Source organism: Electrophorus electricus, chromosome 13 (assembly GCF_041902795.1).
Source record: "Electrophorus electricus isolate QZ-2024a chromosome 13, ASM4190279v1, whole genome shotgun sequence".
Taxonomy (NCBI): domain Eukaryota; kingdom Metazoa; phylum Chordata; class Actinopteri; order Gymnotiformes; family Gymnotidae; genus Electrophorus; species Electrophorus electricus.
Genome location: NC_137509.1, coordinates 3,642,664 through 3,664,526, shown reverse-complemented (window position 1 = coordinate 3,664,526; position 21,863 = coordinate 3,642,664). Strand labels below are relative to the sequence as shown.

The 21,863-nt window shown below is 36.1% G+C and overlaps 1 protein-coding gene across 1 annotated transcript; it reads right to left on the bottom strand.

The window, feature by feature from the left end:
• Positions 1–828: 828 nt before the first annotated feature.
• Positions 829–20,759, bottom strand: LOC118243043 (uncharacterized). Its single transcript, XM_081695047.1, has 6 exons — positions 20,537–20,759; positions 19,971–20,031; positions 18,583–18,654; positions 17,439–18,416; positions 8,983–9,984; positions 829–2,356 (listed from the first exon to the last, which is right to left on the bottom strand). Exons 4-6 carry the CDS (start codon positions 18,409–18,411, stop codon positions 1,365–1,367), a joined length of 2,967 nt encoding a protein of 988 aa, XP_081551173.1. The 5' UTR covers positions 18,412–18,416; positions 18,583–18,654; positions 19,971–20,031; positions 20,537–20,759; the 3' UTR covers positions 829–1,364.
• Positions 20,760–21,863: the final 1,104 nt, after the last annotated feature.

Sequence of the window (21,863 nt, the reverse complement as noted above, 5' to 3'; positions counted from 1 at the left end):
GATATTTTGAAGACGTACAAACGATTTCGTTTTATCAGTTGGATTCATTAAAACAACAAATCTCATATTTTTTTTCTGCGTTTGAACACAGTTTTAAAAGCCGAATAAATAAATAAACGAATGAAAAGGATCCCTTGTGTACACGAAGCACTTTGAGATCTTGGCCACCAGATGCCGCTAATGTGCACTGTGTCATGAAGCTTCAGGTAACAAACCTGTTATCGATACAGTTTGCGGGAAAGCGTCAGTGTTTCAGAAAGCTTCGGTTTTCCGTCACTAGTAAGTACAACGTGAAAACAGCTTAGAAACGCAAGACAAGGCTTAATGGAGACTTCATAGAAACTGGAAGATAATTATGGACAGATGATGTGTTTGAAATAGTCTATAAAACACACTACTCGCACACGGATTGGGCCCCAAATCAGGATGCCGTATAAAGTAAGCAACTAAAATAAAATGTTCCAGTAAGTGAAAGATACCTGGATGACATTCTACCACCAAATATTCCAGTACATGACCAGAGCTATCTTCGTTGTGCACTTGACCCCATCATGCAACAGTTTTGGAAAATCTTTCTTAAGTGGGTGGAACCTTTATATGATCAAGTGACCTCATAGTAAGGTTTGTGTTTGTCCCATACTAGATACTACACTGCATACTACTGCAGGGCCCAGTATGCAGTGTACAGTATCTACTGAGTGCATTATGCAGTATACAGTATGTAGTACTGGGTGTTTTGAACATAGCCAGAAGCATCGTGATAAACTAAACGCAGAGGAAACTCATAATCAGGGAAATGGGAATGGGCAGGATGGTTCTGGAGACAAATTGTAATAAGAAGTAATGCATTTAATATAGAATCCACATCAATGACAAATCCAGTGTAAGGCTACTCAAACAAACATGTGTGAATGTGAACGTATTAATTCCCTTGAACAAAAAACAAAAAGGTACAGACATCAAATAATCAAAATAATATTAATAATAAAAATGCAGTCAGTGGCCAAAAATCTAAATGAAATCAGCATAAACTGAACAGTGAACATTCTCTTTACTATAGAACCTACATCTATGGGACATTTCTGTTGATTTCATACAATGAACAGGCTGCAGTCTGTATAAAAATGACAGATTTGACAGTTCATTATGATAAATGGATAAAGTAAATGTAATATTGTTCAAAATCAACCAATAAAGTCGAAAAGTGTACATACAAACCATATATGTGTAAACTGCTTCAGTATGTTCATTCTTTACACACATTCATGTGCTCTCTTGTCTTTGAAATCTCACAAATCAAATGAGATCTACTCTTTAAATTTATACTGATCTTTGTGGTAATCTTATACTTAAGATAAGAGTTCTTAAATTTTATTTATTACTTCTTTTACATCTTTAACTATTTCTTTATATACCATTTTCATTGCAAAAACCACAGTCTCTGCCCCATCTGCCACATGATAACTTCTAATCCATCCTGCTGTTGCTCCAGCTGCACATGATGTTCCAAGTATAATTGGTGTGCATTCTGGAAAGCTCACTGAAATTAAGGCTCCAGCCTCAAGGCCAAGGAAAGCACCTGTCAATGCTCCTGTTCCCATCCCCACTAACTTTGCTAACAGGTTGGTATGAACATTCTGCTTTGCTTTTTCTCTCACCATGCTATCTGAATCCTCTTTACCTTCCTCACATAAAGCCTTACACTCTGCATGTATAACTTTATGTACTAGCTGTAGCATCTCATTGGTGTAACACTCTCCTCTATTCTCCCTCACCATCTCCTCTATGGTGTTCAGTAGCTTCTCCACCTGAACCCTGTTGCTCCTGTACTCATCCTGTTGCCCATTCCAGTATTTATTATCAGTGACATGAACACGACCTCCACATTTATTCACAAGCTGCTGTAACTCTGTACTCTGCTTCACAAAGTCTTCAATAGTCTGGCCCTCAGTGAGTTGATCACCAAAGGTAAAGAGCACCACTGCATATCTTAGTGCATCCTCTCCAAATGACTCTGTTATTTTTTTCACAGTTTCAATCTCATGCTTTGTGTATCTTCCAACTTTGAGCACAATCACAAATGCATGTGGGCCTGGTGCACACTCAGTAACACATCGTAATATTTCAGAGTTTAGTTCCTCTGAAGTGAGACTAGTGTCAAAAAACCCAGGTGTGTCAATGACTGTTATTAACTTCTTATTAATGGATTTTGTATTTAAGTAGCATTTTTGAGTTTGTGAGTTGGGTGAACATTTAGAACCAAATACTTGTTCACCCAGTATCAGATTTCCAGCGCTGCTTTTACCATCACTTCTTTTCCCAAGAAGCACAATCCTCCGTTCATCCATCGCTCCTACTGAGAGGCAAAAGAGCATTGATGAATAACCAATGTTATGATAGCCTGAGTTACCATGCAATGAATTTGAGGTGAGTTCAGACCATTCAGGATTTGAGGTGAGTTCAGACATGCATGATTGACTATTGATAGAGTAATTCATCCCTCCTATCCAGAGGGCAGTGCCAGTTTTGTTATCATAGACTCTGGGACATGGATGGGTTTGGCATCATTGGGCCTTGAAACACTAACACAAATGATCTTAAAACAAGACTTAATTTTTGAGAACAGGAACTTTTGATTTCCTGTATCACTACCACAATCACATAATGATTGTACAAGATTAATTTAAAACATGAAAAAGCAGTAAGTCTCATTCAGTGTGTCAGGGTTGGCCCCTCCTATCATCCCTGTCTCCATGGTATCTCCTTCTCATTTGTATCACCTGTTCATTGTTAGTCCTCATTACCTTGTGTATTTATAGCTTGTGATTCTATTCCTGTGTTCTCTGTAGTTGGATGTTCTAAGCCCTGCCATGTTTGCTCTGACTGTGTGTCTCTGCCTGTTCATGTGGTTTGTGTTATTGTTCTAGCTGTGTTCCATGTTGTACATTTCTATCTAGCCGGTTTAGTTGTTTTCCTGTTATCGTGTGTTACTTTCTGTTTGTCTTATGTTTCCTGGATCCCTCTATGTTGGTAAATTGACCCTAGACTGTGCCAAAGACTCAGATTATGGATTTGGCCTTAAAAAATCTCACTCTTTTCAGTTTGTGTCCGCCTCGTGATCGCTCCACATTACAAAACCTTTATCAAGTTTATTATTGTCATTATTTTTCAGAATAAATCTTTAAAACTAGAACTAGCAGGCCTTACTCTCAACTACATTATGCAATGTTGTCAAAGCATTTATCATATTTTTTATGTGTAATTGTATCTTGCCAAACAGTATAGGAAATAAGCTAATTATTATATTCCCTACAAACCAAAAACGTTTAGCATCATTTTCATTTGAACAACACTATGATGGTACACTTAGATGTGAATAGACACAAAAGGACAAATGATACTTTAACTCTGAGAAATTAAACCAAACGTCAAAAATAGATCAAAAGGTCTTTTGTACCTTTTAGTTTTGAAGTCAGGTCTGTATAGTTACAAGAGAGAGGAATAAGATTTAGGACTCACCGGCAGGTTGGCCAGATCTTTACAAAACACACTTGAATGAGTGTTTGTAGGCTCTGTACACCTAAAAGGTAAAAATCAAAGCTTAAGCCATTTATTGCAGCCACTTCTTCCATTCACAATTGAGACCAGGCGGCGTCTGACAGTGGGTAATGGTGAACTTCACTCCCCAGGGCCTTCCAGTAGCCTCAGAAATCAATTCATTTTGGTTTCTGATTTTTATATGCTCTATCAGTAAAGAGATCAATTGTACCAATCTTCTATGATAAGTTCTGTATATTGGCATGCTGTTTCCTTTAATTCCACAGAATAAAGCCAACCATCAAGAAAACGCAGTTTGTTCTAAAAATACCATGTGATCTGAATAGAGACAACATTTGCTGTATAGTTAAGTATATGGATGTTTTCTAATTCTAGTGGTGAGATGAAAATACAGCTTACTTGCGGGTCTGTCAAACCCTGTTTTCATTACCATAAAATTTAAACATTTATAAAAGTGCATTCTGCCACTATTTATGCAATGGCTGCACACTGAAAGCAAATAACATATGTTTATAAGATTTTGGTACCTTTAATGTCTGCAGTCACTTCAGTCAGTTACTTCTGTGTTGGCAGGCACCTCAATATCTGAGACAGAAACCTGTCACCTCTGTATATCTACGACAAACGACAAATCAATATCCTGTTTAAAGCAATTGTTGCCAATCTTCATTTTCACAATAGTGGCGACATCTAAGTACCATAAACTACTCCTTCCCCATTTAAATGGAAAATATGCTTAACTGATGTACATGGGGAAATAGTTGTGATTGTTTCAGTCCATGACACTGTCAACCAACCAGTTCCTGGTCACTGCTAAAATTTATTATTCATTTGGTTTCAGATGCAGACATTTTCAACTGATTTGGTCCACCTTTATAATAAGGAGATTTATTATTGTAAAACAAACACACAAACTAAATTTTGATATGTATATCCCTCCTATTCAACCCATACACTCCTGGATAAAAAAAAATAGAACAAACCCAAAATGTTATAATATTAAGCTTTTAATGGTCTCATGAACAAATAATTGGGCATTTTCAAACACCATACATGTAGAACATTGAATTTTATATTAGAATTTTAGGTCTTTCATGATATTATATTTGTTTACAAGAAAATGTTTCGCCTGTGGTTATGAAACCATTGCAGTAAAAAGTGCCAGCCCTCAGCTCTGTTCAATAGAACTGCATTTTTACCATGTGCTAGCAGAAGTCCTGCAAAAAAGTACAGAAATGTCTTGGACTTTGAGCACAGAAAAAAAAGGCTAAAAACCTCAAAGAGGAACATTTGTTACACCAATTAACTTTTAAAGAATTAAACATGATGCAAAATGTGCATTAAAAGGGCATTTATCATAAATGATCAACATGTAGGAGGCTCTGCTTTATTTATGTTTTGTGTTTCAATTCATGAAGTGATAGAGGCATAAAGTGAGCCATGTGCTTGGAAATTGTGATGCATAGTGCACACATGGAGTTTGAAATGTATTCTTTTGGTTTCTGATCCAGAGATTATTGAGAGAAAACTACAGCAACAACAACAACAACAATAATAATAATCACCAACATTATCATCTTGAAAGGTGTACACCAAAGAAATCCATGCTGCAAAATCAAAACTGGTAAAAATATATGTACAACTACAGAGAAGAGGCAGCAGAGCCAAAGCTTCCTCAGCAAACCAATCAACAGCTACTTTATGTAATATGGAGTGAAATTCTGTTAACATACTGTTATGTCTCAATTCGGTTGGGCTAAGAAAGGAAATTTTTTAAAAAGTTTGTGACTTCCTTAAACACAGGATGTCAAAACACAGGCAGAAGTGCTTATTCTCACTGAACTAAACATCAAACTATGCATTACATTAGGTATCCTTCTTTTCTATATTTCATCACTGTATCTATTTACTGTATGTCACACTGGTATTCATTCACATTTCAAAATATAACAATAAAAATATAATTTTAAAAAAAACAAAAACCCTCCAAACATATTTGATCCCTCTATCATATACAGGGATAATTATGTGCATAAATAAGCTTAAATACCCAAATAGTAACATGTGGCTATCATACAGTAAGTCTCATTGTGCACAATAGTTGTATTTTGTTTCTAAAATATGACAATTTTGTTCCAACTCCCATCACCATAGAAGAGAAATACAACTTGTAATTTAGTGCTAGACAATGTATAAAAGAACTGAGAAGGTTTGCAAAAGGAGAGCGAAAGGACATGTCAGTTTTGGCTGTTTAAAATCCATGGATGCTAAGTTATGCCCAGTTATGCTCTGTATTGTACTCCATTCTTCAAAGTGCATTGTCGGTCCTGTATATAAATGCACTTGTTTTGGTCTTATGTATTTTAAGTACAGATTTTTGTTTTTGTTCATTATGATGAATGAATAAAGTAAATGTAATAATATTCAAAATACAACAGTAAAGTGGAAAAGTGTACATACGAGCCACATAAATGTAAACTGCTTCAGTATGTTCATTCTTTACACACATTCATATACTCTCTCAAATCAAATTAGGTATACTGTTTGAATGCATGTAGATCATTTTGTAACATAAACTTTTTTATGAAATTTCCTTCAGCTAAGAGTTCTTTAATTTTCTTCATTACATCTAAATCACCTTCAACTGTTTCTTTATATGACAGTTACATGATTTTTGGGAGCAGAAACTTTTAACTTCCTTGAATTTAATATATAGATAACAGTGTTAATAAAATTATCGCTATCACAATCAGACCATGATTGTATAAGATTTATTTAGATCATGATGAAGCAGGAAATCTCATACAATCTTTATAAAATTTAACAACTGATATGTATTATTGCAATTCTTATCCAGAATAAAACTTTAAAACTCGGACTAGCAGGGCTTACTCTCAGGAACTCTCTTAATTATCTTTTACTACATTAGGCAATGGTGTCAAAGCAGTTATCGTATTATATTTATTGTTTGCTACATTGAAACTGCAACAGAAGTAGTATGTTACCAAACAGAATGTCTAGGAAGTAAGTTAATTATTATATTCCCTACAAACCAAAAATGTTTAGCAGGAATTTAATTTGAACAACAGTATGATGGGACACTTTGAATAGACACAAAATGACAAATGACATACTTTAACTCTTAACTCATCAATAAACTATAACAAGAAAATGGTAGACCTGTGGAACTGTAACCAACAAATAGTGCCAGTCCTGTTCAAGAGAACTGTATTTTATTTTAGTTTTGCTAGCGGGAAAGTCCTACAAAGGCTGCTCAGAAAAGACTTGGCCTTTGATCACAGAGAAGAGGCGAAAAACCACAAAGAAGATCATTTAAATAAATACAATGCAAAAGTGTAACATCAGGAGTGACCCAGGCCAAAACAAGACTACACTGACACAAGACTACACTAATTCCCTACACGAAAACATAGACAAAACCCCAGTCCAAATTGGCAGCCATTCGTTACCGACTAGTGTACATACAAATATTTATAGTATTTACAAATTTACAACAGCAGCCTTAGTTATAAGTGCAAAGCAGGCTCAGAGTCGAAAGGGAAAGCAATCACTGAATAGAATAACATCACTATCACAAATCACAATTCACAAAAAGGTCTCCAAATCTCTCTGTCTCTTCTCCCTCCAAAACACCTTCTTAAATCCTTCCTCCAGGTGGGGCCTTGTTTCCAGACTAGACAGAAAGTATGAAGTTTCAATTCATGAAGCTGTGCATCATGGAGGCATAAATCAAACCATGTTCTTGGTAAAACCGATACATGGTGCACGCATGAATTTAGAAATGTATTCTTTTGGTTTCTGTTCCAGAGATTGCTCATTTTCTGTCAATAATTTTCCATAGAATCATTAGTACTGTCATGCCATGCCACCATAAGAATATGCCCACGTCCCCCTGGGACCATACGTATGGTCGCAGAATCACATGTTTCCAGGGTCTTACGTTCCCCAGTTTGATATTCTGTTAACACATTAACTCTCCTCTTATATTTGGCTCATTTTTGACCTGTTTCAAGTTAAAATATTTCAGAATCCCTGATCCTGACCCTGAGCCTAACTTTAACTCTAATCCTAACCGGAAACAATAGTCAGTTGAAATGTGGATATATGTGTTTTGAATAACTTGGATAGATTTGAAGGCACTTGATAAGGCCTTACGTATACTATTGATCAGTATTTTGCAAATAATTACAGTCATATAATTTGTATTGATACACTTAGTTGACAATAAATAAAAGGTAGAGAACAGTTGGATTTTGAAATTATATATCAGGACTAACTAACTGACAACAAATAAACTGTAATTATCAGATGATACCTCATTTTGCTATATTGCCATTTCATGACATGAAACAACAGCAATAACTTTCAAGCATTTAGCACAAGTGAAGCCTGACCCAGTTTTGTAGGCCACATAATGGGAATGAAGGCGTGGACCATGGCCTGAAAAAGGGTGGGGAGAGTAAAAGGACTTGTCAGTTTGGCTGTTCAGGGATCAGCTAAATCTGTGGACATAACAATAATCCATAATGCTCAGATTAAAAATATATACTGTATATAAATTAACCTATTTTAGTATTCCAGTCCATGGTACACGTCATCCCATCATGCAACAGTGGTGGAAAATCTTTTTCGTAATTGGGTGGAAGCTTTATATGATCAAGTGACCTCATAGAAAGGTTTGTGTTTGTCCCATACTAGATACTACACTGCATACTACTGCAGGGCCCAGTATGCAGTGTACAGTATCTACTGAGTGCATTATGCAGTATACAGTATGTAGTACTGGGTGTTTTGAACATAGCCAGAAGCATCGTGATAAACTAAACGCAGAGGAAACTCATAATCAGGGAAATGGGAATGGGCAGGATGGTTCTGGAGACAAATTGTAATAAGAAGTAATGCATTTAATATAGAATCCACATCAATGACAAATCCAGTGTAAGGCTACTCAAACAAACATGTGTGAATGTGAACGTATTAATGAACAAAAAACAAAAAGGTACAGACATCAAAATAATATTAATAATAAAAATGCAGTCAGTGGCCAAAAATCTAAATAAAATCAGCATAAACTGAACAGTGAACATTCTGTTTACTATAGAACCTACATCTATGGGACATTTCTGTTGATTACCTACAATGAACAGGCTGCAGTCTGTATAAAATAAAATGACAGATTTTTGTTTCTGTTCATTTTGATAAATGGATAAAGTAAATGTAATATTGTTCAAAATCCAACAATAAAGTCGAAAAGTGTACATACAAGCCATATATGTGTAAACTGCTTCAGTATGTTCATTCTTTACACACATTAATTTGCTCTCTTGTCTTTGAAATCTCACTAATCAAATGAGATCTACTGTTTAAATTTATACTGATCTTTGTGGTGATCTTATACTTAAGATAAGAGTTCTTTAATTTTATTTATTACTTCTTTTGCACCTTCAACTGTTTTTTTATATGCCATTTTCATTGCATCATTCACAGTCTCTGCCCCATCTGCTCCTTCATTACCACTAATCACTCCTGCTATTGCTCCAGCTGCACATGATGTTCCAAGTATAATTGGTGTGCATTCTGGAACGCTCACTGAAATTAAGACTCCAGCCTCAAGGCCAAGGAAAGCACCTGTCAATGCTCCTGTTCCCATCCCCACTAACTTTGCTAACAGGTTGGTATGAACATTCTGCTTTGCTTTTTCTCTCACCATGCTATCTGAATCCTCTTTACCTTCCTCACATAAAGCCTTACACTTTGCATGTATAACTTTATGTACTAGCTGTAGCATCTCATTGGTGTAACACTCTCCTCTATTCTCCCTCACCATCTCCTCTATGGTGTTCAGTAGCTTCTCCACCTGAACCCTGTTGCTCCTGTACTCATCCTGTTGCTCATTCCAGTATTTATTATCAATGACATGAACACGACCTCCACATTTATCCACAAGCTGCTGTAACTCTGTACTCTGCTTTACAAAGTCTTCAATCATCTGGCCCTCAGTGAGTTGATCACCAAAGGTGAAGAGCACCACTGCATATTTTAGTACCTCCTCTCCAAATGACACAGTTATTTTTTTCACAGTTTCGATCTCGTGCTTTGTGTATCTTCCAACTTTGAGCACAATCACAAATGCATGTGGGCCTGGTGCACACTCAGTAACACATCGTAATATTTCAGAGTTTAATTCCTCTGAAGTGAGACTAGTGTCAAAAAACCCAGGTGTGTCAATGACTGTTATTAACTTCTCATTAATGGGTTTTGTATTTAAGTAGCATTTTTGAGTTTGTGAGTTGGGTGAACATTTAGAACCAAATACTTGTTCACCCAGGATCAGATTTCCAGCACTGCTTTTACCATCACCTGTTTTCCCAAGAAGCACAATCCTCCGTTCATCCATCGCTCCTACTGAGAGACAAAAGAGCATTGCTGAATAACCAATGTTATGACAGCATGAGTTACCATGCAATGAATTTGAGGTGAGTTCAGACCATTCAGGATAAGTTATTGTCACCTGTTCATTTGAGTTATTAAGTTTAAATGGTATTTCACAATATAATATAAACTTTACCTCTCTGCCTTTATTCTGCGGCAGGCAGGTTCAGTATCACATGTGAGTCAGAATCCTGTAGCCTCTATGCACCTAAACAAAAAGACAAATCAAGATCCTGTTCAAGCAGTTTCTTGCAGATCTTTCTCTTTAACATTTCTGACACAATGGAAACCACACACAATTTACATTTTGTTTGTTTATTTGTTAAAACAATTTTAAATGAAAAATACTTTTGCAGCACCAACTGCCCTGGTCAGCAAGCATACAAACATGCATGACTGACTATTGATAGAGTAATTCATCCCTGCTATCCAGAGGGCAGTGCCAGTTTTGTTATCATAGACTCTGGGACATGGATGGGTTTTGCATCATTGGGCCTTGAAACACTAACACAAATTATCTTAAAACAAGACTTAATTTTTGAGAACAGGAACTTTTGATTTCCTGTATCACTATCACAATCACATAATGATTGTACAAGATTAATTTAAAACATGAACAAGCAGTAAGTCTCATTCAGTGTGTCAGGGTTGGCCCCTCCTATCATCCCTGTCTCCATGGTTTCCCTGTCTCATGTTATTCTCTCATTTTCTCCATTCCCTGTTTTGGTTTTCACCTTCTCATTTGTATCACCTGTTCATTGTTAGTCCTCATTACCTTGTGTATTTACAGCTTGGGATTCTATTCCTGTGTTCTCTGTAGTTGGATGTTCTAAGCCCTGCCATGTTTGCTCTGACTGTGTGTCTCTGCCTGTTCATGTGGTTTGTGTTATTGTTCTAGCTGTGTTCCATGTTGTACATTTCTATCTAGCCGGTTTAGTTGTTTTCCTGTTATTGTGTGTTACTTTCTGTTTGTCTTATGTTTCCTGGATCCCTCTATGTTGGTAAATTGACCCTGGACTGTGACAAAGACTCAGATTATGGATTTGGCCTTAAAAAATCTCGCTCTTTTCAGTGTGTGTCCGCCTCGTGATCGCTCCACATTACAAAACCTTTATCAAGTTTATTATTGTCATTATTTTTCAGAATAAATCTTTAAAACTAGAACTAGCAGGCCTTACTCTCAACTACATTATGCAATGTTGTCAAAGCATTTATCATATTTTTTTTTAATGTGTAATTGTATCTTGCTAAACAGTATAGGAAATAAGCTAATTATTATATTCCCTACAAACTGAAAATGTTCAGCAACACTTTAATTTGAACAGCACTATGATGGTACACTTACAGATTTGAATAGACACAAAAGGACAAATGATCCTTTAACTCTGAGAAAATAAACCAAAGGTGAAAAATAGAACAAAAGAAAGTTTACATGTCTTTTGTACCTTTAATTTTGAAGACAAGTGTATGTAGTTACAAGAGAGAGGAATAAGATTTAGGACTCACCGGCAGGTTGGCCAGATCTTTACAAAACACACTTGAATGAGTGTTTGTAGGCTCTGTACACCTAAAAGGTAAAAATCAAAGCTTAAGCCATTTATTGCAGCCACTTCTTCCATTAACAATTGAGACCAGGCGGCGTCTGACAGTGGGTAATGGTGAACTTAACTCCCCAGGGCCTTCCAGTAGCCTCAGAAATCAATCCATTTTGGTTTCTGATTTTTATATGCTCTATCAGTAAAGAGATCAATTATACCAATCTTCTATGATAAGTTCTGTATATTGGCATGCTGTTTCCTTTAATTCCACAGAATAAAGCCAATCATCAAGAAAACACAGTTTGTTCGAAAAATACCATGCGGTCTGAATAGAGACAACATTTGCTGTATAGTTAAGTATATGGATGTTTTCTAATTCTAGTGGTGAGATGAAAATACAGCTTACTTGTGGGTCTTTCAAACACTGTTTTCATTACCAAAAAAATTAAACATTTATAAAAGCGCATTCTGCCACTGTTTATGCAATGGCTGCACACTGAAAGCAAATAACATATGCTTATAAGATTTTGGTACCTTTAATGTCTGCAGTCACTTCAGTCAGTTACTTCTGTGTTGGCAGGCACCTCAATATCTGAGACAGAAACCTGTCACCTCTGTATATCTACGACAAACGACAAATCAATATCCAGTTTAAACCAGTTGTTGCCAGTCTTCATTTTCACAATAGTGACAACATCTAAGTACCGTTAACTACTCCTTCCCCATTTCAACGGAAAATATGCTTAACTGATGTATTTGGGGAAATAGTTGTGATTGTTTCAGTCCATGACAATGTCAGCCATCCAGTTCCTGGTCACTGCTAAAATTTATTATTCATTTGGTTTCAGATGCAGACATTTTCAACTGATTTGGTATGTAACCTTTTGCAGTAAAAAGTGCCAGCCCTCAGCTCTGTTCAATAGAACTGCATTTTTACCATGTGCTAGCAGAAGTCCTGCAAAAAAGTACAGAAATGTCTTGGCCTTTGAGCACACAGAAAAAAAAGGTTAAAAACCTCAAAGAGGATCATTTGTTACACCAATTAACTTTTAAAGAATTAAACATGATGCAAAATGTGCATTAAAAGGGCATTTATCATAAATGATCAACATGTAGGCGGCTCTGCTTTATTTATGTTTTGTGTTTCAATTCATGAAGTGATAGAGGCATAAAGTGAGCCATGTGCTTGGAAATTGTGATGCATAGTGCACACATGGAGTTTAAAATGTATTCTTTTGGTTTCTGATCCAGAGATTATTGAGAGAAAACTACAGCAACAACAACAACAATACTAATAATAATCACCATCATCTCGAGAGGTGTACACCAAAGAAAACCACTGAGCAAAATCAAAGCTGGTAAAAATATATGTTCAACTACAGTGAATAGGCAGCAGAGCCAAAGCTTCCTCAGCGAACCAATCAGCAGCTACTTTACCTAATATGGAGTGAAATTCTGTTAACATACTGTTTTGTCTCAATGCGGCTGTGCTAAGAAAGGAAATTTTAAAAAAGTGTTTGACTTCCTTAAACTTCCTTAAACTTCTCTTCGCTTCCGTTTAGGTTTGTCTTCCCGTGTTCATATATGAAAGGATGTTGTCTGGTTTTCCTTTTGGTTCTGTTACCTGTGCTTTTGCACACACACAAACACACACACGCACACACACACACACACACACACACACACACACACACACACACACACACACACACACACAACCAACTCTCTCTATATATCCCCTAACCAAAAATCCTTCAAATGTTGATCAGTGAAGAATACATTACTTCTGAAAAAATCAAGTGTTCATCACTCCTCGTTGTTACACTTACTCTCTGCGCTCTACGCTTTCATTTTTTCGCGCCCGCTAGTTTTATTCTGTTCTCATTTCTTGTCAGGTGTTCTCCCATCTGTTGTACTTTCTCTCTGTCTACGTTGCTTTCCCTGTTCGTATTCAGCAGTCTTGTTCAATCCTCATTTCTCGTCAGGTGTTCTACCGTCTCTTCGCTTCTGTTAGGTTTGTCTTCCCGTGTTCATATATGAAAGGATGTTGTCTGGTTTTCCTTTTGGTTCTGTTACCTGTGCTTTTGTCGTGGTTATTGTTTGTCTATCTTAAGTAGCCTGGTTCAGTCTATTCCCCTTCCTAATCAGTTTCCTTCCCCGCTTGTCCTAGTTTTACAATTCATCGTTGTCCTTCCATTAGTAATACCTTACTGTTTATATTTTTTTGTTGCCTAGTTATCTTCACCCTGTTAGTTTGTTAGTCTTCTGTTTGTTCCTTCGTTCTATTCTGTATTATGTATTTCCCTGGTTAGTCTGTTTCTGTTATTAAACTATTTATTCATTTATTCTATCTTGTCTGTGTTCTTATTATGGCTTCCCTGGTCATTGATTCAGCTCGCTGTCATGTCCAAGGCGTTGTCACTTCGGGTGTGTGTTCATGCTCAACCTGCCCCTCATTATATCTGCCTTGTGCTGTGGGAATGCATAAGATAAGAAAAATTTGATCTGCTCACTATATAGTAGTGAAGTTTGGGTCTTAGTACTTAGTGGATCATTGTTAAAGGAAAACTTCATGGTGATTTTTTTATTCACTAGAATAAAAACCAAAAAAGTTACAGACAGATCAAATATCAAATAATCAAAATGTTATTAGTATTAAAATGCAGTCAGCAACCATTAATCAAAATTAAATTAGCATAGACTGAAAAATGAACATTCTCTTTAATAAAGTACCTACAGTATATCTATATGAGATTTATGTTCATTTTCATACAGTGAACAAGGTGCAGTCTGTATAAAAAATGACAGATTTTTGTTTTTGTTCATTATGATGAATGAATAAAGTAAATGTAATAATATTCAAAATACAACAGTAAAGTGGAAAAGTGTACATACGAGCCACATAAATGTAAACTGCTTCAGTATGTTCATTCTTTACACACATTCATATACTCTCTCAAATCAAATTAGATCTACGGTTTGAATGCATGTAGATCATTTTGTAACATAAACTTTGTGGTAATTATGAAATTTCCTTCAGCTAAGAGTTCTTTAATTTTCTTCATTACATCTAAATCACCTTCAACTGTTTCTTTATATGACAGTTACATGATTTTTGGGAGCAGAAACTTTTAACTTCCTTGAATTTAATATATAGATAACAGTGTTAATAAAATTATCGCTATCACAATCAGACCATGATTGTATAAGATTTATTTAGATCATGATGAAGCAGGAAATCTCATACAATCTTTATAAAATTTAACAACTGATATGTATTATTGCAATTCTTATCCAGAATAAAACTTTAAAACTAGGACTAGCAGGGCTTACTCTCAGGAACTCTCTTAATTATCTTTTACTACATTATGCAATGGTGTCAAAGCAGTTATCGTATTATATTTATTGTTTGCTACATTGAAACTGCAACAGAAGTAGTATGTTACCAAACAGAATGTCTAGGAAGTAAGTTAATTATTATATTCCCTACAAACCAAAAATGTTTAGCATGAATTTAATTTGAACAACAGTATGATGGGACACTTTGAATAGACACAAAATGACAAATGACATACTTTAACTCTTAACTCATCAATAAACTATAACAAGAAAATGGTAGACCTGTGGAACTGTAACCAACAAATAGTGCCAGTCCTGTTCAAGAGAACTGTATTTTATTTTAGTTTTGCTAGCGGGAAAGTCCTACAAAGGCTGCTCAGAAAAGACTTGGCCTTTGATCACAGAGAAGAGGCGAAAAACCACAAAGAAGATCATTTAAATAAATACAATGCAAAAGTGTAACATCAGGAGTGACCCAGGCCAAAACAAGACTACACTGACACAAGACTACACTAATTCCCTACACGAAAACATAGACAAAACCCCAGTCCAAATTGGCAGCCATTCGTTACCGACTAGTGTACATACAAATATTTATAGTATTTACAAATTTACAACAGCAGCCTTAGTTATAAGTGCAAAGCAGGCTCAGAGTCGAAAGGGAAAGCAATCACTGAATAGAATAACATCACTATCACAAATCACAATTCACAAAAAGGTCTCCAAATCTCTCTGTCTCTTCTCCCTCCAAAACACCTTCTTACATCCTTCCTCCAGGTGGGGCCTTGTTTCCAGACTAGACAGAAAGTATGAAGTTTCAATTCATGAAGCTGTGCATCATGGAGGCATAAATCAAACCATGTTCTTGGTAAAACCGATACATGGTGCACGCATGAATTTAGAAATGTATTCTTTTGGTTTCTGTTCCAGAGATTGCTCATTTTCTGTCAATAATTTTCCATAGAATCATTAGTACTGTCATGCCATGCCACCATAAGAATATGCCCACGTCCCCCTGGGACCATACGTATGGTCGCAGAATCACATGTTTCCAGGGTCTTACGTTCCCCAGTTTGATATTCTGTTAACACATTAACTCTCCTCTTATATTTGGCTCATTTTTGACCTGTTTCAAGTTAAAATATTTCAGAATCCCTGATCCTGACCCTGAGCCTAACTTTAACTCTAATCCTAACCGGAAACAATAGTCAGTTGAAATGTGGATATATGTGTTTTGAATAACTTGGATAGATTTGAAGGCACTTGATAAGGCCTTACGTATACTATTGATCAGTATTTTGCAAATAATTACAGTCATATAATTTGTATTGATACACTTAGTTGACAATAAATAAAAGGTAGAGAACAGTTGGATTTTGAAATTATATATCAGGACTAACTAACTGACAACAAATAAACTGTAATTATCAGATGATACCTCATTTTGCTATATTGCCATTTCATGACATGAAACAACAGCAATAACTTTCAAGCATTTAGCACAAGTGAAGCCTGACCCAGTTTTGTAGGCCACATAATGGGAATGAAGGCGTGGACCATGGCCTGAAAAAGGGTGGGGAGAGTAAAAGGACTTGTCAGTTTGGCTGTTCAGGGATCAGCTAAATCTGTGGACATAACAATAATCCATAATGCTCAGATTAAAAATATATACTGTATATAAATTAACCTATTTTAGTATTCCAGTCCATGGTACACGTCATCCCATCATGCAACAGCGGTGGAAAATCTTTTTCGTAATTGGGTGGAACCTTTATATGTTCAAGTGACCTCATAGTAAGGTTTGTGTTTGTCCCATACTAGATACTACACTGCATACTACTGCAGGGCCCAGTATGCAGTGTACAGTATCTACTGAGTGCATTATGCAGTATACAGTATGTAGTACTGGGTGTTTTGAACATAGCCAGGAGCATCGTGATAAACTAAACGCAGAGGAAACTCATAATCAGGGAAATGGGAATGGGCAGGATGGTTCTGGAGACAAATTGTAATAAGAAGTAATGCATTTAATATAGAATCCACATCAATGACAAATCCAGTGTAAGGCTACTCAAACAAACATGTGTGAATGTGAACGTATTAATGAACAAAAAACAAAAAGGTACAGACATCAAAATAATATTAATAATAAAAATGCAGTCAGTGGCCAAAAATCTAAATAAAATCAGCATAAACTGAACAGTGAACATTCTGTTTACTATAGAACCTACATCTATGGGACATTTCTGTTGATTACCTACAATGAACAGGCTGCAGTCTGTATAAAATAAAATGACAGATTTTTGTTTCTGTTCATTTTGATAAATGGATAAAGTAAATGTAATATTGTTCAAAATCCAACAATAAAGTCGAAAAGTGTACATACAAGCCATATATGTGTAAACTGCTTCAGTAGGTTCATTCTTTACACACATTAATTTGCTCTCTTGTCTTTGAAATCTCACCAATCAAATGAGATCTACTGTTTAAATTTATACTGATCTTTGTGGTGATCTTATACTTAAGATAAGAGTTCTTTAATTTTATTTATTACTTCTTTTGCACCTTCAACTGTTTCTTTATATGCCATTTTCATTGCAACATCCACAGTCTTTGCCCCATCTGCTCCTTGATTACCACTAATCACTCCTGCTATTGCCCCAGCTGCACTTGATGTTCCAAGTATACCTGCTGTGCATGCTGGAACGCTCGCTGAAATTAAGACTCCAGCCCCAAGGCCAAGGAAAGCACCTGTCAATGCTCCTGTTCCCGTCCCCACTAACTTTGCTAACAGGTTGCTATGAACTCTCGGCTTTGCTTGTTCTCTCACTATTTTAATATCTGGAACCTCTTTACCTTCCTCACATGAAGCCTTACACTCTGCATCTATAACTTTATCTACTAGCTGTAGCATCTCATTGGTGTAACACTCTCCTCTATTCTCCCTCACCATCTCCTCTATGGTGTTCAGTAGCTTCTCCACCTGAACCCTGTTGCTCCTGTACTCATCCTGTTGCTCATTCCAGTATTTATTATCAATGACATGAACACGACCTCCACATTTATTCACAAGGTCCTGTAACTCTCTACTCTGCTTCACAAAGTCTTCAATCATCTGGCCCTCAGTGAGTTGATCACCAAAGTTGAAGAGCACCACTGCATATTTTAGTACCTCCTCTCCAAATGACACAGTTATTTTTTTCACAGTTTCGATCTCGTGCTTTGTGTATCTTCCAACTTTGAGCACAATCACAAATGCATGTGGGCCTGGTGCACACTCAGTAACACATCGTAATATTTCAGAGTTTAGTTCCTCTGAAGTGAGACTAGTGTCAAAAAACCCAGGTGTGTCAATGACTGTTATTAACTTCTTATTAATGGGTTTTGTATTTAAGTAGCATTTTTGAGTTTGTGAGATGGGTGAACATCCAGTAGGAAACACTTTTTCACCCAGTATCACATTTCCAGCGCTGCTTTTACCATCACCTGTTTTCCCAAGAAGCACAATCCTCCGTTCATCCATCGCTCCTACTGAGAGACAAAAGAACATTGATGAATAACCAATGTTATGACAGCATGAGTTACCATGCAATGAATTTGAGGTGAGTTCAGACCATTCAGGATAAGTTATTGTCATCTGTTCATTTGAGTCATCAAGTTTAAATGGTATTTCACAATATAATATAAAATTTACCTCTCTGGCTTTACTCAGGGGCAGTTAGTTTCAGTATCAGATGTGAGTCAGAATCCTGTAGCCTCTATGCACCTAAACAAAAAGACAAATCAAGATCCTGTTCAAGCAGTTTCTTGCAGATCTTTCTCTTTAACATTTCTGACACAATGGAAACCACACACAATTTACATTTTGTTTGTTTGTTTGTTAAAACAATTTTAAATGAAAAATACTTTTGCAGCACCAACTGCCCTGGTCAGCAAGCATACAAACATGCATGATTGACTATTGATAGAGTAATTCATCCCTCCTATCCAGAGGGCAGTGCCAGTTTTGTTATCATAGACTCTGGGACATGGATGGGTTTGGCATCATTGGGCCTTGAAACACTAACACAAATGATCTTAAAACAAGACTTAATTTTTGAGAACAGGAACTTTTGATTTCCTGTATCACTATCACAATCACATAATGATTGTACAAGATTAATTTAAAACATGAATAAGCAGTAAGTCTCATTCAGTGTGTCAGGGTTGGCCCCTCCTATCATCCCTGTCTCCATGGTTTCCCTGTCTCATGTTATTGTCTCATTTTCTCCATTCCTTGTTTTGGTTTTCACCTTCTCATTTGTATCACCTGTTCATTGTTAGTCCTCATTACCTTGTGTATTTATAGCTTGTGATTCTATTCCTGTGTTCTCTGTAGTTGGATGTTCTAAGCCCTGCCATGTTTGCTCTGACTGTGTGTCTCTGCCTGTTCGTGTAGTTTTTGTTCCTTATTGTAGCCTGTGTTTTTGTTCTAGTTGAGTTCCATGTTGTACATTTCTATCTAGCCAGTTTAGTTGTTTTCCTGTTATTGTGTGTTACTTTCTGTTTGTCTTATGTTTCCTGGATCCATCTATGTTGGTAAATTGACCCTGGACTGTGCCAAAGACTCAGATTATGGATTTGGCGTTAAAAAATCTCACTCTTTTCAGTTTGTGTCCGCCTCGTGATCGCTCCACATTACAAAACCTTTATCAAGTTTATTATTGTCATTATTTTCCAGAATAAATCTTTAAAACTAGAACTAGCAGGCCTTACTCTCAACTACATTATGCAATGTTGTCAAAGCATTTATCATATTTTTTTTAATGTGTAATTTTATCTTGCTAAACAGTATAGGAAATAAGCTAATTATTATATTCCCTACAAACTGAAAATGTTCAGCATCACTTTAATTTGAACAGCACTATGATGGTTCACTTACAGATTTGAATAGACACAAAAGGACAAATGATCCTTTAACTCTGAGAAAATAAACCAAAGGTGAAAAATAGAACAAAAGAAAGTTTACATGTCTTTTGTACCTTTAATTTTGAAGACAAGTGTATGTAGTTACAAGAGAGAGGAATAAGATTTAGGACTCACCGGCAGGTTGGCCAGATCTTTACAAAACACACTTGAATGAGTGTTTGTAGGCTCTGTACACCTAAAAGGTAAAAATCAAAGCTTAAGCCATTTATTGCAGCCACTTCTTCCATTCACAATTGAGACCAGGCGGCGTCTGACAGTGGGTAATGGTGAACTTCACTCCCCAGGGCCTTCCAGTAGCCTCAGAAATCAATTCATTTTGGTTTCTGATTTTTATATGCTCTATCAGTAAAGAGATCAATTATACCAATCTTCTATGATAAGTTCTGTATATTGGCATGCTGTTTGCTTTAATTCCACAGAATAAAGCCAATCATCAAGAAAACGCAGTTTGTTCTAAAAATACCATGCAATCTGAATAGAGACAATATTTGCTGTAGAGTTAAGCATATGGTTGTTTTCTAATTCTAGTGGTGAGATGAAAATACAGCTTACTTGCGGGTCTGTCAAACACTGTTTTCATTACCATAAAATTTAAACATGTATAAAAGCACATTCTAGCACTGTTTATGCAATGGCTGCACACTGAAAGCAAATAAATTTTTTTTATAAGATTTGGCTACCTTTTAATGTCTGCAGTCACTTCAGTCAGTTACTTCTGTGTTGGCAGGCACCTCAATATCTGAGACAGAAACCTGTCACCTCTATATATCTACGACAAACCACAAATCAATATCCAGTTCAAACCAGTTGTTGCCGGTCCTCATTTTCACAGTTGTGACAGGTCAAAACCACACCTAAGTCCCGTTAACTACTCTTCCCCCATTAAAAAGGAAAATATGCTTTGCTGATGTACTCGGGGAAATAGTTGTGATTGTTTCAGTCCATGACAATGTCAACCAACCAGTTCCTGGTCACTGCTAAAATTTATTATTAATTTGGTTTCAGTTGCAGACATTTTCAAATGATTTGGTCCGCCTTTATAATGAGGAGATTTATTATTGTAAAACAAACACACAAACTACATTTTGATATGTATATCCCTCCTATTCAACCCATACACTCCTGCATAAAAAAAATAGAACAAACCTAAAATGTTATAATATTAAGCTTTTAATGGTCTCATCAACAAATAATTGGGCATTTTCAAACACCATACATGTAGAACATTGAATTTTATATTAAAATTTTAGGTCTTTCATGATATTATATTTGTTTACAAGAAAATGTTTCGCCTGTGGTTCTGTAACATTAGCAGTAAAAAGTGCCAGCCCTCAGCTCTGTTCAATAGAACTGCATTTTTACCATGCGCTAGCAGAAGTCCTGCAAAAAAGTACAGAAATGTCTTGGCCTTTGAGCACACAGAAAAAAAAGGTTAAAAACCTCAAAGAGGATCATTTGTTACACCAATTAACTTTTAAAGAATTAAACATGATGCAAAATGTGCATTAAAAGGGCATTCATCATAAATGATCAACATGTAGCAGGCTTTGCTTTATTTATGTTTTGTGTTTCAATTCATGAAGTGATAGAGGCATAAAGTGAGCCATGTGCTTGGAAATTGTGATGCATAGTGCACACATGGAGTTTAAAATGTATTATTTTGGATTCTGATCCAGAGATTATTGACAGAAAACTACAACAACAACAACAACAACAACAACAACAACAATAATCACCAACATTATCATCTTGAAAGGTGTACACCAAAGAAATCCATGCTGCAAAATCAAAGCTGGTAAAAATATATGTACAGCTACAGAGAAGAGGCAGCAGAGCCAAAGCTTCCTCAGCAAACCAATCAACAGCTACTTTACGTAATATGGAGTGAAATTCTGTTAACATACTGTTTTGTCTCAATGCGTTGTGGTAAGAAAGGAAATTTTAAAAAAGTGTTTGACTTCCTTAAACTTCCTTAAACTTCTCTTCGCTTCCGTTTAGGTTTGTCTT